The sequence below is a fragment of the Stylophora pistillata genome, chromosome 12, assembly GCF_964205215.1.
Source record: "Stylophora pistillata chromosome 12, jaStyPist1.2, whole genome shotgun sequence".
NCBI lineage: Eukaryota > Metazoa > Cnidaria > Anthozoa > Scleractinia > Pocilloporidae > Stylophora > Stylophora pistillata.
Genome location: NC_142530.1, coordinates 25,362,965 through 25,380,464, shown reverse-complemented (window position 1 = coordinate 25,380,464; position 17,500 = coordinate 25,362,965). Strand labels below are relative to the sequence as shown.

The 17,500-nt window shown below is 41.6% G+C and overlaps 2 protein-coding genes across 4 annotated transcripts in view; both read left to right on the top strand.

The window, feature by feature from the left end:
• LOC148719397 (uncharacterized) overlaps positions 1–14,878 on the top strand; it is a 24,955-nt gene extending 10,077 nt beyond the window's left edge. The window contains exons 3-8 of one of the 3 annotated variants that reach the window (XM_088740463.1): positions 1,059–1,203; positions 1,477–1,641; positions 2,446–2,679; positions 3,400–3,521; positions 8,089–8,258; positions 14,555–14,878. In XM_088740463.1, coding sequence (XP_088596589.1) covers positions 1,059–1,203; positions 1,477–1,641; positions 2,446–2,679; positions 3,400–3,521; positions 8,089–8,236 — 814 coding nt within the window. In that variant the 3' untranslated portion in view covers positions 8,237–8,258; positions 14,555–14,878. Of the gene's footprint in view, positions 1–1,058; positions 1,204–1,476; positions 1,642–2,445; positions 2,680–3,399; positions 3,522–8,088; positions 8,696–14,554 lie in introns of those variants that run through there. The other 2 variants (XM_088740462.1, XM_088740464.1) reach the window with 2 other exon arrangements.
• A 445-nt stretch (positions 14,879–15,323) lies between these two features.
• The window catches only part of LOC111323548 (uncharacterized), a 20,041-nt gene continuing 17,864 nt past the window's right edge, over positions 15,324–17,500 (top strand). The window contains exon 1 of the mRNA XM_088740467.1: positions 15,324–15,476. The gene's annotated coding sequence lies outside the window, so the exon portion shown is untranslated. The remainder of the gene's footprint in view (positions 15,477–17,500) is intronic.

The following is a 17,500-nucleotide window of genomic DNA, read 5'->3' as shown; positions in this document are numbered from 1 at the left end:
TCCACTGGTGTAACAATTTTCTGTTATACTGTACATAAAAATGTCTTGAGTTATAAAGATTCGTTAGAAAAATTGGGAAACAAGATCAAAGCATAAGGGAAAAAATCTACAAACAAATACAAACAACTATGTTTGAAATATCCGAAATACGACTACCAATATTATTATTATCAGACGATATAGAGGTCTTTTGCTAGTATGAGTCCTAGCAACACACCATCAAAAATGGCAGTGTGCATAAACTTTCAGTTCCAATACAACCCATATTGTTTTCAAGTCAACAGATTTCATATCTGATTGTTTTTGGTAATTTAAGGTCGCGTTGTTCTACCAGTGGAGGTTTTTTACTTTAGAGGGTGCAGAATTTTGTCATTTGTTCTACTACTCTCTACTATTAAAGTGCAGTGAGGGTAATGCACTTGGGCTCCTCTATCCGTTCCGGCTGCATTAAACCAGCATCCACCTTATTCGTGCTATAAGCAAACCGTTTAACAATATAAAAGAGTTTCTAAAGCTGACGTTTCGAGCATTTTCCCATAGTAATTCGCTCTGACGAAGGGCTGGCGCAAGAAAGGTCAGCTAGAGAATCTCCTTACGGTGGCAATTAACATTGTCAACTCAGTTGATAAAATCAAATTATCTTGCTTGGTATATTCCGGTACTGACCTAGCACCACAGCTTCTTTAGCAACTTGTTTCCTTTATATATCTGTTTAAAAATAAAATCTTGCTTCTTTTCATTCCGTTTGCTGATTTCTCCCTTATATTGCATGTTCTTATGTGAGACTTGTTAAAGGTTAATTGAGTAAATCTGCGCCGGTATCCAACCTAAAATATTCAAAAATATAATAAAAAGTTCATCAATACGATGACAGAATTAAATAACAGGGAAGAATATGAAAGTAACCTGAGAAATATCATTTTAGCACCTTTTTCAACCATGTCAGAAGTGAGGGCCTGGTCTGAAATTATTCGTTCACAATGAGAAGTTTTAAAGTCTAGCAGGAAGGTATTTATTGTACATACCCGGATAGTTATGCTTGTGGATCCTCCACCCAGGTTTGCAGGATTTGATGCCGTGACCATTGCTAACAATCACTTGAACGATGTAAGCGGTGAGGGAGCCAATTTTACCGCTGAAGTCCTGAAAAGGACGGGTATAAAGTACTTTGGATTAAGCTTCGGAAAATATGACTCCTCTCAGGTACAGTAACGAGCTATTTTAATCCATCTTCCAGGAGACGAGATGAAAAAATATTTAGGGCCAGTATGGAAGTAAAAACTCGAACCAATACAACAATAATATTTATTTCATCCCAGTTCTAGGCCGCAAAGACCTATACATGGGATCCTCCGCCTCCACTTAAACAGGCCCTTTTTTAATTCCATATAGCAGCATCTTTCACCGTTAACGTACTCTACGGATACATCTTAACCAGTTTTAAGCTGATATAAATATTTTTGGTCATTTTCTTAGGAACCTCTTATTCTTAAAAGAAACAGAATCACGATAGCATTCCTTGGTTATTGCGCCTCATCCTCCATAAATAAAAACTGCAGCGAAATGAGGATGTTGTTCGACTCTGGTCCAGCCATTTATCAAGATGATATCGCTACTAGAGACATCAGGAGGCTAAAGAAGGTCAAACTCAAGTTTAATAGCATTATGATCATCTTTTAATCGAGTGTCAAAAGGATCCATGACTACTTTGGTTTAAGTTGACTTTGCTCTTTGATTGGTCCAGAAAACTCGTGCTACCTTCTTAAATTGTCAGATTTAAAACTTAAACCAATCGTTAGTTAGCAAATGTTATACACCACAGCGTGCCCTTGTGAGTTAGGGATGCAGGCGGGAGGTTGCTAGGCACGAAGAATGCCTAAGAGTCGCGTGAGGCGATAGCCGAGAGCGATCCTTGCTTCTTGAGTGCTTAGTAACCTCTCGCCTGCATCCATAACTCAGTAGTGTAGGCTGTGGTGTTTACCGCTTGATTTATAGCATAATATTGATACATTGTAGCAAAAGAGTTCCATTTTATTTAAAATAAATCTTACGAGACCAGAAAAAATAAGCGCGCGAAAACTAGTCTTTGCATGTGCACGCGTCAGCATTGTATACCCATGGGCAAATAGTGGAGACTGAATTGTCCAATCAGGGCACGCGCTTTACTTTGGCTATGTTATAATTCGCTACTAGCGTTTTCTTGCGTCTAATACAGTTTGCTTGTTTATACTTTGAGGTTTCATTGGCTAACGATGATGTTGACAATCATACCGATTGGCTCTAGTGATTAATTTCGTTTTGGTTTGTCTGAAGGGAAGAATATATATTCATTCGTCTTATGATCCTCTTTTATGGGAAATCAATGAGGATCTATCCTTAGAGTCATTCTATGACACGCGTATTGACTTTTTATACTTTACCTCATTTTTTGTTTTACTTCCATAGGCCAAAGTTGACATCATCGTCGTTTTCATGCACTATGGCCAAGAACTTTATTTAGGACCCATTCCCTCTCAAAATCGCATAAACAAACACCTGTTGTCTCTAGGTGCGGATCTGATCATTGGAGCCCACCCACACGTTCTTCAGGATCACTGTCTTCAAGATAATAAACTTATCGCTTACAGCTTGGGAAATTTTCTTTTTCATATTAAGCGACCACCGAGTGCCGTCAGTCCGGTAACGCTGTCGTAGGTTTAACTGTTGATAACATGTACTTATTGGCGGAGTGTAAGGACCGAATGAGAAAATGCTTGCTTGCTTGACATGACGTACAAACTTCGCCGTGCTCGATTCATAAGTCATGACCTCTTGCCAAATATTTTCTTTCTCTGAGCCCACCAATATAGTCCATAGGTACACATCACTAGCTAAATTGATTTGTAAGTATGGGAAAAGAAAAAATCCGTGTCCTCTGAAAAGACTCGAAACTCAGATCTTCCCGCCATTCGGCGAACAGACTACTAAACGAGCCGAAGAGGACTCTTTGGCAAGCCAGGCCATACTAGGTTCATATTTGTCAAGAAAGCTTCGTTTATGGTGCTTAGATCGCCTGGAAAAATAAAATTTTGTAAATCTGTTTTTTTATGTAAAGACATAGTGAGCAATGATAGATCATGTGGAAGGCACATCGCCTTTTGAATGGATATTTCATGCAATGTCTTTTACGTTTTCCCGTTGCTATATTCAGACTAGAAGTACCCTTTCAACGCCATCGATAACTTTATCATTCCCGGCTTTGGATAAACTTGCCTTTTTTTTGTTTCCTTCTTTTTCCTATTCGTTTTCTTTTGTTTAGATTTTGTTTTGAATGCTCGTGTGTCAGTCTCTTTTGTTGTTGTCACTCATTAGCTTATTTCGTAGGCTTGACTATCCTCTAACGTTCAATTTCTGTTTCAGAGCGTGTACGGAAGATTTGGCAAGAAACCTAATAAATTTCTTATCAAAGCATATGAGCACTTTGTCCTTGGGAACTGCAACGCATTGAAACTATCCCGGATGCTTAAAGTCACCGTTTTGAGGTACCTTACCATATCGCAACATATTTTTTCAAAGCTTCTTCAAACTGCAGTAAATGGTTTGAACCCGGGGGTAACATGTGAAGGTGTAGTCTGATCGTCCGGGTGAGTGTAGTCCTGAGGAGGACTGTTGTCGGTGGCAGTGACTGACGTTTCGACAACCTGTGCGGAAGTCATCATCAGAGTCAAGTGAATGATTGTTGTCAGTAGAATGTTCTTATTCCAGTTCGTGTGAAATGATCGGTTGGTTTTGCCGTGATGTTATTGGCTGTAAGACTCAAGTGACGTAAGTCGGTCGTGATTGGTCTGTTTCGGTCTGTCGGTAAAGTTAGGTTGTTCTTTTTCGGTCGTTTGTGATGTTTATGTCGTGAATGAGTCGTTTGTATGGGGCGGATAGTTGTTGACATTTGTTTAGGGGAGTCTGTTCTAAGTTAGTAAACCAGCTTTCCAGAGTCAGTCGTTGAAAATAGTCAGTGCTGTAGGTTAGGCATTGCGCAGAGTCCCAGTCAATGTTGTGGTTGGTAAGTCGATGGTGTTCAGCAATGTGATTGCTGACATCACCTTTCCTCGTCGCCCGTCTGTGTTCAGTCAGTCTTGTTGTGAGGTTTCTGCCAGTCTCACCGATGTAGGAGGCTTGGCAGTCGGAACAATTGATCTTATAAATCGTTCCCTGTCTGTTCCTCGGTTCGTCTTTATCTTTAACGTTGGTTAGTAACTGACGTAGTGTGGTGATGAGTTTGTGGGCGACGCGGATATTGAAGGGTAGTAAGATGCGCGAGATGTTTTCAGACATGCCTTTTATGTACGGTATGGTTGCTGTAGTCGAAGGGGTTGCGGTGTCGTTTGTTTCGGTAGTGGTAGTGGGTCGGTGAGTGTTTCGTCGGATGAAGTCGTTGTTGTAGTTGTTCTTCGTAAAAACACGGTGAAGGTATTTGTTCTCGTCGGATAAGCTGTCTGTCGAGTCACATACTAGTTGTGCGCGTCGTGTTAGAGTTCTGATAGTTGTGGCTTTGTGTGATGTAGGGTTGTAGGATGACTCGTCTAGTAATCTGTCGGTGTGTGTCGGTTTCCTGCAAACTGTCGTTCGTAATGAGTTGTCGTTGTGGCTTACCAGGCAGTCTAGAAAAGGAAGTTTGCCATTTTCTTCGACTTCTCTGGTAAACTGTATGTCAGTGTTTTGTTCGTTAAGGTGGTTGTGGAATGCGTCAATTTCGTCGTGTCGAACGGTGGTGAATGTGTCGTCAACGTAACGTAACCAAAGCGGTATCGTTTGTCGGCAAGTCGAAAGGGCGCGTTCCTCGATGTTCTGCATCACAATTTCTGCTATAACAACAGAAACTGGAGACCCCATGGCAGTGCCGTGTAACTGTTTGTAGTGTTTACCGTTGTACTGAAAGTAAGTAGACGTTAGGCAAATGTTTGGCAAGTCCATGATGTCGTCTGTCGGTAGCGGTAGTGGGTCGGTAGATTGTCGGATTGCAGTCTCAGTGCATTGTAATGCTAATTGAAGTGGAATACTTGTGAACAGTGATTTCACATCAAATGACACTAGTTTGTAGTCGTCAGGTATCTGAACAGTCTTGGTAGCGTTAATGAAGTCTTCAGTGGATTGTAGTTTATGTCTGGATTTGTCGGTTAGCGGTTGTAGTATTGTCGTCAGGTACTTGGATAGTTGATATGTGTGAGAGCCACAGAAAGAAACAATAGGTCGCATCGGGAAACCAGGTTTGTGTAGTTTCGGCAAACCGTAGAGTTTCGGTGGCTGTGGTACCGAGCACCTCAGTCGATAGTACCGTTGGGTGTCAAAGGCGTTCGTTTTCTTGAGTGTCAGTAGTTTACTGTTGAGTTTACGTTGAAGGGCAGGAGTTGGGTCACGTTTGAGTTTTTCGTAGGTTCGTTTGTCGTTAACTAGTGCGTCCATTTTGTCGTGATAGTCAGTTTTGTCCATAACAACAGTAACTCGTCCTTTGTCGGCTGGTAGGATGACTATGTTCTCGTCGTTTCTCAGTCGTTTCAGTGCGCGTTGTTCGTCTTTAGTCAAGTTGCTGTCATGTAGTGACGTTGATTGTATAGTGGAGGCAATTCTGCTTCTGATGTTATCCTTGGTCCGCTCAGATAGTTCTCGTTGCCGAGACAGGGCCGCCTCAACACTAGATATAATAGCCTCAGTCGGTATGCGTTTAGGTGTTACTGAGTGTTTTAGTCCGTATGATAGTACCCGAGTTTCAATCTTGTCTAAGGAACGAGAAGAAATGTTACTTACCCAGTTGTCGTCCGGTTTGCTTCGTCTCTCTTCTTTGTCTCGTAGCAGTCGTGTCAATTTTTGTTGATGTCCAGTGCGGGCGCGTTCAGTCGTCTTGTTGGCTCGTTTGTCGGCAAGTGTCGTAACGGTGTCAAGTAGGTCAGTTGGTATCAGTTGTTTCAGTTGGTCGTGTAGTTGTCGTAGTTTGTTTCTGTGGCGTTTGAGTCTTCTGTGGCAATCATTTATCCGCGCTTTGACCAGTCGTCTGCACGTGGCTTTGACGATCTGGATGGCCTCCTGTGTGTTCAACGGGGGCTTAAGTTTGAGCCCGGCCGGAACAAGGCCGTGATCTTTACAGCGGTGATTGAACCAGAGTTGTTGTCGTATTCGCCTGACAGTGCTTGCGTAGGTGATGTAGTCATTCGCAAGTCTTTCGCTCTGTCGTCCAAGTGAACGTAATCCAGTAAATGGTTTGAACAGACGGGCGACGAGGAAAGGTGATGTCAGCAATCACATTGCTGAACACCATCGACTTACCAACCACAACATTGACTGGGACTCTGCGCAATGCCTAACCTACAGCACTGACTATTTTCAACGACTGACTCTGGAAAGCTGGTTTACTAACTTAGAACAGACTCCCCTAAACAGATGTCAACAACTACCCGCCCCATACAAACGACTCATTCACGACATAAACATCACAAACGACCGAAAAAGAACAACCTAACTTTACCGACAGACCGAAACAGACCAATCACGACCGACTTACGTCACTTGAGTCTTACAGCCAATAACATCACGGCAAAACCAACCGATCATTTCACACGAACTGGAATAAGAACATTCTACTGACAACAATCATTCACTTGACTCTGATGATGACTTCCGCACAGGTTGTCGAAACGTCAGTCACTGCCACCGACAACAGTCCTTCTCAGGACTACACTCACCCGGACGATCAGACTACACCTTCACACTTCTTCAAACTGCAATCAACTTGTTCCTCTTCTAGCATTAATTTTAAACTCCTTCAAGAAGTAGGCGATAGTTTGGAATCTGACAGGTGCATTAATGGTAGCCGTTATAATACCAATGTCTATTGGGAGAAATCTGAAAAATAAGTGTAGGGATTGGAGAACGCCACTGGTAGGGTTAAAATGTTTTGGAAAAGGTGGACAATTAGTCACTAGGGACCTTAAGCAACCACGACGGCGACGGCAACGAGGACGTGGAAAAACAAGAGATCTAGTTGGCAGAACAATAGCCCAGCACGTGCATTTTGAAACTTTGTACATTTCTTAGCCGTCCTATGCAAAACAACAACGTGAAATCGCCAAAATTTGCGTCGTCTGCGAGCCGAAACCGCGACGGCAAATATTTTAATTTCCATTTGGAACTCAACGCTACTTTTATACGTCATACTGAAGTTGAGCTGTGGCGCCGTATGAGACAGTAAGCTCATGCAGCTATTTTCAAAATTCTAACTAAGAGTAGAAATTCATTTTTTAATCGAAGTCTTCCTTGGCGTTGCCGTCCTGACTGCTTAAGGTCCCTATTGTCGCAAGGTGGATACGAGTGAAATTCCATTTTCAAAGAGGTTCTTTGGATATTTCATTTCAGTGGTCTATTAACCAGTGTCCGTGAAGAGTCGTCGATCGGACACAATTTGAGTACGTTTGTCCTGACCAGAAAAAGAACGATTTGGAATTAATACAACGGTCGACGGGTCGTTTTAGTTAAAACGTACCACCATTTACTCTAAGTAGTACAACATGGCTATTGCAAACGAGATTTGAGTCGAAAATCGAATTCCAGAATACAGAATAAAGTCATTTTTGGTGATAGAGAAAATATTAGGGTTATACAATTATCACACAAAGAAAAAAAAAGAAATCGAATGAAAACTGGAAAATTCTCATATCTAGATCTGAAACAATAGGTGAGATGTAGTCACAAGACAACGGTACTCTGAGTGTCTATACTCTGGGTGTCTATACTCTGGGTGTCTATACTCTGGGTGTCTATACTCTGGGTGTCTATACTCTGGGTGTCTATACTCTGGGTGTCTATACTCTGGGTGTCTATACTCTGGGTGTCTATACTCTGGGTGTCTATACTCTGGGTGTCTATACTCTGGGTGTCTATTTTACGCAAGACATCTCAGTGAAACAGGGCGCGTTCGAAAACAGTCATATTTTTAATTGAGACTTTCCAGCGATTTTGATTTTTATAACCGGTTACAAGCAATTAGTTTTAATAAGGGGTAAATATTTTGTATGTTTTCAATTTTCTTTTTTCAGTTTCATTCTGTTATCCCCTTTTTAGGAAAGGACTCGTGGGAGCAGAATATCTTCCACTGAAAATCGCTTTCGACGAAAAAAATAAGCGACTGCACCCTGAGCCTACAAAGAACGCAAAATGGATCACCGTGTGTGGAGGCGAAGATCAACATTGCCAATGTACCAAAAATTAGAATCAAGCCTCACTGGGAAGAGGTCAGTCTCAAAAAATTTCAAAAAAGTTTATAATGGGGATAAATAAACGGAGAAAATATCAGTTCTTATCATTCATCGAAAAATTTTGCTCATAACCAATTGATCTAAACCAGTCACGTGGGGATATCCAAGGATATATCCCAAATGATATTCCACAATTTTCTACCTCACATCCAATAAGGAAAACTCTGAGTTTGAATGTAATTCAAAGAAGAGAGTGTTGCTCGCTCGTTACAGAAAAGGTAACATGCATATTTGTTTTGTGACATGAAAATCGTGCTAGAGAACACTGAAAAGTGAACATCCCACGTCGAAAACGGTAATCTGTTTGTATTACTAAACATTTCAGTCCGCGCGTTGAAAGTTTTTTAAAGGATGATAATAAAAACAATGGCACCCATTTGATGCCAAAATATACTCATAAACTTTTCCTTGGACATTATCTGTTCCTTGAAGCTCCAGTGAAGCATAAATAAATGCTGAGGGAGGAGGGGTAAGTTTCCATAGACTAGGTTCTGAACGAGGAGGATGAGTAATACCTTTTGTCAAAGAACAAAAGAAACTTCCAAAAATTACCTTAAATGTCAAAAAAAATATTATGGTTGACGCTAATTCGAACTTTTTTCATTTTTCTTTGACTGCCTATACATGACCTTCCTTTTTTTCTTTTCCTTCTCTGTCTTCACACTGATCGCGAATAATGAGTCGTGTATATTATTAGTTTAATAATTGCACTTTAAATATTTTTCTCGTGTAAATATTATATTCAAATGAAATGTTTACCTGGTCAGAAGGTTTGTGTGATTGATTGGTATACAATGAATAGCGAATAATTAATGAGCGCGTAGATATGCGCACATTCTTGAGATATCGAGTCGAACACGAGAAGAGAAATTCCATATCTACAGCCACCATGTTTTATTTTGGTCATAATACAAACACCATAGGCTTTTACAGACAAGAAAAGTCGACAAATGAGTGACGCAAAAGCGAGCGACATGTCAGCAGCTGATTGGCGAGTAGATAACTATCATCGTAATATTACAGGCGAGCAGTTACGGATTTTTCTGAGGGATAGAAATCCTTGCACAACACCACATTTTTAATAATGAATTGAGGATATTTTAATAAATAAAGGATGTTACAGTGATGCTTTGTCTATTTTATAAATACTGATGAAATTTCCACTTAAAACACAACTTTTTTTATTCATTTTCCAAATGAAAATCTTCATGGATGTTCTTCAAGCTCAGAAAACATATCGATGCGAAAATTTGGCAGCTCATCGAGAAAGTCATCGGTAACTGTACCGTCTTCGCACCTCGAAGCCATTTTGTGAATGAAATTTCAAAAGAACCGGCCGCGCGCTTGATCGGGAAGCTCTCTTGCAACTGGCAAATTTTGTTAGTAACCATGGTGACACCAATATCCTCACACATGAACACCCAAAATCTGAACGCAGATCTTCATCAAAAAATTTTGTTGGCTCCGAACATCACGCACAGATTTATTTTTAAATGTACTTGTACAAAACTGCTTATAAAGATGACTCTAATTCAACGACAAAAATGGGGTTCCTCGACTTGTTTTAAAGTTCTTTAAATATAATTTCAAGAGAAATTAGGGAATAACTTTGACCAAGAGAATATCTTCTCTTGCTATGATCCATCAAATATTTGGTGCGCTGAAATAACGAAAGCATTCTGAGCCACCTTGAATAAGAAGCCAACATGGCTGATGGTGGTTATTTACATATCACTTTATGAGTGTAAATCCACCAATCCGGCATTCTATAACGAATTGTAGAATCTAATTAATTGCGATACTTGCTATCTATTCAAAGTCAGTATGGTGACTATCCGTAATTGACGAGGTTTTATTACTTTTTTTTTTTCATTTTTTAATAACACAAAGATTAAGTTTTCTTGTTAAGTTTTGAACGACAAGTGAAGTTATGTAACAATTGTTCCACGAGCCCGCCTCGGATGTATGAGTCGGCAATAACAAATCTCGTATCTAAATAGTAGTAGTAGTAGTAGTAGTAGTAGTAGTAGTAGTAGTAGTAGTAGTAGTAGTAGTAGTAGTAGTAATAGTAGGCAGTCATCGGACCATGTCCATGACTAGCGCAATTGCGACAAACACTTTCTCTCGTGGCTAAAAAGCCCAATTCTAGAACGGCAGACACGGCCGCATCCACTGCACACGAAGACACATGCCACTGGAACACGCGTTGCTTTGTTCATTGCTGCTTTTCTCTTGGCTCTTCTATCATCGGCTTCAGCTTTCAGCCTTTCCTCTCCCGCCTGGAGTGCCAGACTGCACACAGACCTCCAATCACTCCGATCGGCAGCTGTAGCTCCCGGTTATCTGTTGGCAGGCCAGTGGCGAGCATATCTCTCTTGCATACGTCCTTGAAACGCAGCTTAGGTCTGCCAATAGGCCTCGAACCGGATTCCAACTCGCCGTACAGCAGATCCTTAGGGATTCGCCCATCCTCCATCCAGTACACATGACCGAGCCACCTCAATCTGCGCTGTCTTATCAGGGTAAACATCGAGGGGATATTGGCTCTTGCAAGTGCCTCATTGTTAGAGACCTTATCTGTCCATGAGATGGAGAGGATGCGACGAAGACATCTCATATATAAGATGTTTAAGCGCTTCTTTTGACTAGCGTAGGTAGTCCAAGACTCTCTACCAAACAATAAGGTACTCACGATGCAGGCACGATACACAACAACTTTAGTTTGGGTAGTTAGCTTCTTGTTCTCCCAGACACGGGCAGACAGCGTAGCCATGTTGGTTGCAGCCTTGCCAATTCTCTTTCCAATCTCCACTTCAAGGCAGTTGTTGTTTGAGGTGGTGGAGCCGAGATAGGTAAACTGTGTGACGGCTTCCAAGGTGTAATCTTTGATCGTTACGGTGGGTGTGGCTGCATTGTCCTGGCACATGACTTTCGTCTTCTTTAGGCCGATTGTAAGTCTGAAGGCCTCACATGCGTCCGAAAACTGATTGAGGAGGTGTTGGAGTTTTTCAGCGCTGTGAGCAACGAGGGCAACATCATCGGCAAAGAGAAGGTCACGGATAGCTACCTTACGCACTTTGGTCTTGGCTCTAAGGCGTGCAGGGTTGAAGAGTTTGCCATCAGAACGAGATCGTATCAGGATACCTTCTTCAGAGGACTTGCATGAAAGCATGATTCAGTAAAACTGAAAAGAAGATGTTGAAGAGAGTTGGGGCTAGCACACATCCTTGTTTTACGCCGCTGTTTATATCGAATGCCTCAGACCTGTTTCCATCATACTGCACTGTACCCCGAGATCCATCATGGAAAGATTTGATGAAGCTCAGGAGTTTAGGAGGACAGCCAAGTAAGGGCAGAATCTTGAAAAGGCCGTCTCTACTAACAAGGTCAATCGCCTTTGTCAAGTCGATGAATGCAATGTAGAGTGGCTGTTGTTGCTCTTTGCACTTCTCTTGGAGTTGTCTCAAAGAGAAAATCATGTCCACAGTCGACCGATTAGGGCGGAAACCACACTGGGATTCAGGGTACACCCTTTCAGCAATCTTTTGAAGGCGGTATAATGCTACTCGGGCAAACAGCTTTCCAGCAATGCACAGAAGTGAGATGCCACGGTAATTGTTACGATCACTGCGGTCTCCTTTGTTCTTGTACAGGGTTGAGATAATAGAATCCCTCATCTCCTGTGGAACGTATCCCTCTTCCCAGCATTTGCAGAGTAGCTGGTGGAGATTGTCGAGCAATTGGTTTCCACTGCATTTGAAGACTTCAGCCGGGATACCGTCAAGCCAAGGGGCCTTTCCAGACGATATGTGATTGATTGCCTTTGAGAGATCTTCCTTGGTGGGGGCCTCATCTAGTTCAAACTTGATGGGAAGCCTTTCAATGCACTCAAGGACAGAGGGTAAGACAGAGCTCGATCTACCATAGAGCTCGCTATAGTATTCCACCCAGCACTCCATCAGTCTTGATTTATCAGTAATGATTTCACCAGTTGATGTTTTGAGTGGTGAGGACTTGGACTGTGTAGGTCCAATCGCCTTCTTGATACCCTCAAACATGCCCCTAGAATTTCCAGTGTCAGCAGCTGACTGGATTTCAGCACAGAGATTCATCCAAAAGTTGTTAACACAGATCTTACATTTTTCATTCGCACGACGCCTGGCCTCCCGAAGTGCTTCCAAAGAGCTGGTTGATGGATTACGCTGGTGGTTCTGCAGGGCATTCCTCTTTGCTTCGATGAGCGGCTGAAGAGTCGCGATGTTTGCATTGAATCAATCCTGGCTTTTGCGTACATTGTTGCCAAAGGCCTTTAATGCTGCAGCAAGGGTGGTGTCCTTGATATGGCTCCAGTGGTCCTCTGTGTTAAGTTCCAGGCAGTCTCCGAGTTTCGAGCTCAGGATGTCGTTGAATATAGAGACATTTTCAGGGATGGCGGTGGGAAGCATTAATGCGAAGTGTAGCAGATTGTTTGACACGATGGAACTTCTTTGGACGTAACTGGATCTTCGTGCAGACAAGGGAGTGATCAGTGTCACAATCAGCACTGTGGTATGCCCTCATAGTACGAATGTTATTAAGGTGTTCCCGTCTTGAGATGATGAGGTCGAGTTGGTGCCAGTTTTTGGATCTGGGGTGCATCCACGAGAACCTATGGCGCAGCTTCACACCAAAGAATGTGTTTGTAATACTGAGGTGATAATAGGTGCAAAGCTCCAGAAGGCGTTGACCATTTTCATTGCATTTACCAACACCAAAGTGACCAAGACAATCAGGCCAGGAGCCTTGATCGTTGTCCACTCTAGCATTGAAATCGCCGAGGAGAAAAAGCACTTCGTTGTTTGGGATATGTTTGATAGCATCATCCAATTGGCTCTAAAAGGTATCCTTGGCATCGGTACTCGAAGTCAGGGTTGGAGCGTAGACAGAAAGCAAATTGGTGGGACCTAGATCGGTATTGAGTTTTATGTGCATGATGCGCTCAGACTTGGTTGAGCCCGGCTCCACCTTCTATACTAGTTTGTTGCTGACAGCAAAGCCAACTCCATGTATTCTAGGTTCATCTTCATCTCCACCCTGCCAGAAAAATGTGTATTCCTTTTCCGTTAGGCTTCCGCAACCAGCTATGCGCGTTTCCTGTAAAGCAGCGATATCAACTTTGAGCCTAACCAATTCTCTGCTGATGACAGCTGTTTTGCGTGCCCCATCAATGTCGCGTATGTCCTTGGTAAGTCCGGTCAGCATCGTTCAGACGTTCCAGCTCCCAAGTGTGAGAGCTGATCTTCTTCTAATAGATCCTTGATTCTTAGGTAATAAGTCGCAGCCCACTTGTCAGACTGTTTCCAGACTTAAGTCCTGCTCACCCCAGCAAGACAGGCGGGCAGTGGCGGGAAAGCACCTTATTGACTGGGGGCTGCCCAGTTTAAGCGGGCGGTAGCTATCCAATGGGGCTAAAAAGCCCCTCCCACTATCAGAAATGACCCCTGGCGTCTGGCTCTACGCCAATCAAGCCATGACTCAGAACCGGTAACTGCCACTCCCCGGTTTGTTTCCATGCCAGGCGAAGCCGTAGGACATGCTGAAGTTGCCTCTCCATGCGCTTGCCTGGGCGGTTGATATGGAGATACTGGTTTGCCCAAGTCCCAGAATCCCCCTCTCGGTCTTGCTGGTAGAGTCCGAAGGAAAGGTAGGGCCAGTACGTTCGGGACCAGGTCGACTACAGGAGTTGCCAGAAAATGATATAGCGTCAAAACTGCCTTACGGGGTTCCACTCCGGTTTTTCTGTCGGGGTTTGCTCCCTTAGCCTTTAGCTATCCCAAGCCACCACAAGGCAGTGGGACCGTAACCCTGGTTAAGGAAGGCTAAGGGTGTGCTAACACTTACCCAAGGTGTCCACCCAGGCTAGTGGAGGGAAGGAAGCGCCTTAATTTTCCTTTTCTAGACCGGCTCCAAGCAAGGTCTAGCCATTACCCACATCTAAAAAGTGCAAGTGGAATAACTGTTTTATTTATTATATTAAAGTATGCACAGGAGAAGTTTTTGTTTCCAGCCAGAAGTAAATCCAGCCATACTTGAGTGAATCATTTTCCATATAAAGTGATTTGGTTTATGAGCTAATAACTAGAGCTGAGTGAACCAATTAGAATGCTAGAAATGCAACATTCGGAGTTTGAAATGTAATTAACTAAAATGCTTGTATTATTCGCCCTCGATTTCTACATTATTGTTTGTTTTGTCTGAGTTTTTAACTTTCTTCGCCATCTATATTATCATAGGTTTCTAGGAAACACAGATACTATACAAGTGCATTTAAATAGAAAATCATCGCCAGAAATCAAGGACATTTTGCTCCCGTATTCATTGGTCAGCGGATTGCAGTCGGATGAAAACAAAGATGGCGGTCAGGACAAATTCAAATAAAATATTGAAAGATTTAAGTTCTTTGGACCATCTTTATGGAGAAAATAGCCAAAGAATAACAACTTTGAACAGATCTCTTGGTATTTTTAAGGCAGAGCTATTTATAGCAATTTGCTGTCTGGTGTAATGCAAGGGACACTCTGTACCAAGCTTCAATGTCCACTCAAACTGGCTTTTTCTGTAATCGTCTAAGATGTCAGACATTTTGGAAATTGTAGCTTAAACCACTTGCATTAAATAATGGGAAGATCTAGGCAAATCGTACTTGATAAGGGCTTTTTCTCCCAGTTGAAAGCACAGTTCAACGAACGTACTAATACAGATCTCTCTGGTCTGCTTCTTAATTTTCGCGCGAGAAAATAAATTTATTCAAGGCTCTACTTTGGTATGAGGGGGTCTGGATTGAGTTTATTTCCCGTCAAACATTGCTGAATAAGAAAAACAAATATGGCGACAGTTTGAAGGTTTCGCGGAGTGTTTTTTTTAACGCTTTCCCTTCTGGTGCGTTCTCAAGGATGGTCTCAGATCAGACTCCACAGAGCAAAAATAGCAATTTTCAAGCTCTTTTGGAAGTATCTTATTGTCAAGAAATGCCTCTTTTTATGGACGATTTGCTTACTTCGAACTTCCCTTTATTTAATGCGAGTCGGAGCTAGTTGACTCCTTGGAGGGTTGCTCCTCGAATCGGTGATCCTTTGCCATGGATTACGCTATATTTGAAACAGACTAGAGGTAATGGCTAGCCTCGAATATCGAACATTGCTGACTTTGCTGGAAGTAAGTAGACAAACAGCTTTTGAATTATTTTTATGTTAGAAGTACAGCTTAATCTCTACTGAACATGTTTCGAGTCGGAGCTAAGGAATAATCTTACTCGTATTTGTTGTATTTTGGATTTTTGTGGAAATCCCATACATTTCCTTACACGATTTCGCCGCCATTAACTTCTCAATACGCACGCGCGTCCGACATTTTGACCCAAATTTCTGACAATGACAACACTAAACAAAGTAGGAATGGAGAAGGGCAGGGTATAATTGAAAAAAAAAACTAAAATAAAAGAATAACAAGCTCCTTTTTGCTCATTAACGGGTTTTTTTAAAATAACATTCACATAAAGAGAAATAAACATACGTCATTCATGATTACTGCAATCAAATAAGGTTGTTAATGTTGAGAAAAATGAAACTCATAAAATGCCTTTTTTGAAAAAACGTCTTTAGAAGGAAGATAACGAATGTAGAGAGGAAAGTCGTTCAAATAGAATTTATCGACAACAGTGGGTTAAACTTCTTTATGACTGTGAATATATGAAAATCATATATGTCAAATGTCCTCATATATGATATTCCTATATTCACAGTCATTTGGTTATCCTCTCACGGGTTTACTACGAACCATCATAGAGACCAGTTTCAAGATGGCTTGTTATCGCAGAGATCATGCGTTCAAATCCCGTACAGGCCTAAATTTTTTTCAGACCTTATTTTCACTACTGCTTAAGTAGTGTTCACTACTGCGCATGCGAAGATCGCTTTGATATTCAAACCTCTTAATGTTCGTTCTAAACTGGAGCAATCAGTAAGTGATCAGTAATTGCCGGGAAGATGCACTTCTTGTAAAGTAACCGTGTTGCTCAGATATCAGAGTTGTTGAGAAATTACATGGTTTATTATCATTTACGTAATCATGAAGGAATAAACCACTGTATATGTTAACAATATCACGAAATTAATGAATTTTAAAAAGTCCAAGTCTATTGGCGTGATAGTTCATTTGGGCCTGCCACTATCAAAAATCATGCGACAGAAATCTCAAAAAGAAATTTAATTGTTAGATGTATTCTAATATCAAGATTTGTCATTATCTCGTACATCTATTACTAGAGTTACCCTTCGGGCTTAGCAAGTAATTGATCCGCTCTTTCTCAATGAATCTTATAACTGTTTATAATACGAGGCAACGACTTTGAATAAAAGAAGGCTTGAAACAACGTTTCAATTCATTTATTCAGACCAACCTTGCAGTTAAATCTGCTTACGTCCTGCAATAATCCTCCCATCGGGCCACCAGTAAGACTTGAATAGGTTTAGGCGGTTTATTGTCAAACATCATTGTCTGATCAGACAAATGAAGTGCCATTTGGTGACCAGCGTGGTGTTTGAATTTTTATAACAACAATGTCTGACCATACACCGATATCTAAACCTATTCAAGTCTTACAGGTGGCATGGGGCACCAGTGACAGGATCATTTCAGGACGTAAAAAGGCTTTACTGCAGGACTGGCTGCCTCTGAATGCATTGAGCAGTCTTTAGACGTCAATCTTAGACGAAGAGAACGAGACAGAATTACTCCGTTGCTATTAGTTTTTAGAATGAGTTTAGGAATAATCTGTTTCATGGTGACCATGGCGTACGCTGCTCTCTGAAAAAAAGGTACTATTTCTTTTCACTTTCATCAAAATATGATAGATTACAGAAAAACATGACCATGCAATTCCTTTCAAAGTTAACGTGCTTCCAATAACTTCTCTTTACTATGAGTCCGTATCAACCTTAATGCAGGATATCAATAATGGTAAAGCCCCAACAAACATGTTAAATTTATTTCAGAAAGCGTCTAATATCCACTCATACAATACACGATCTTCTACGTTTGGCAAGTCTTATGTTAAATATCCTAGACTTGAAATACAAAACAATTCATTTTCTCGGCTCCGAGTTAAACTGTGGAATGGGATACCAAGCTACATGACCAAACTCCCAAAGAAAGCTTTCAAAAAAGATCTCCGCAAATTG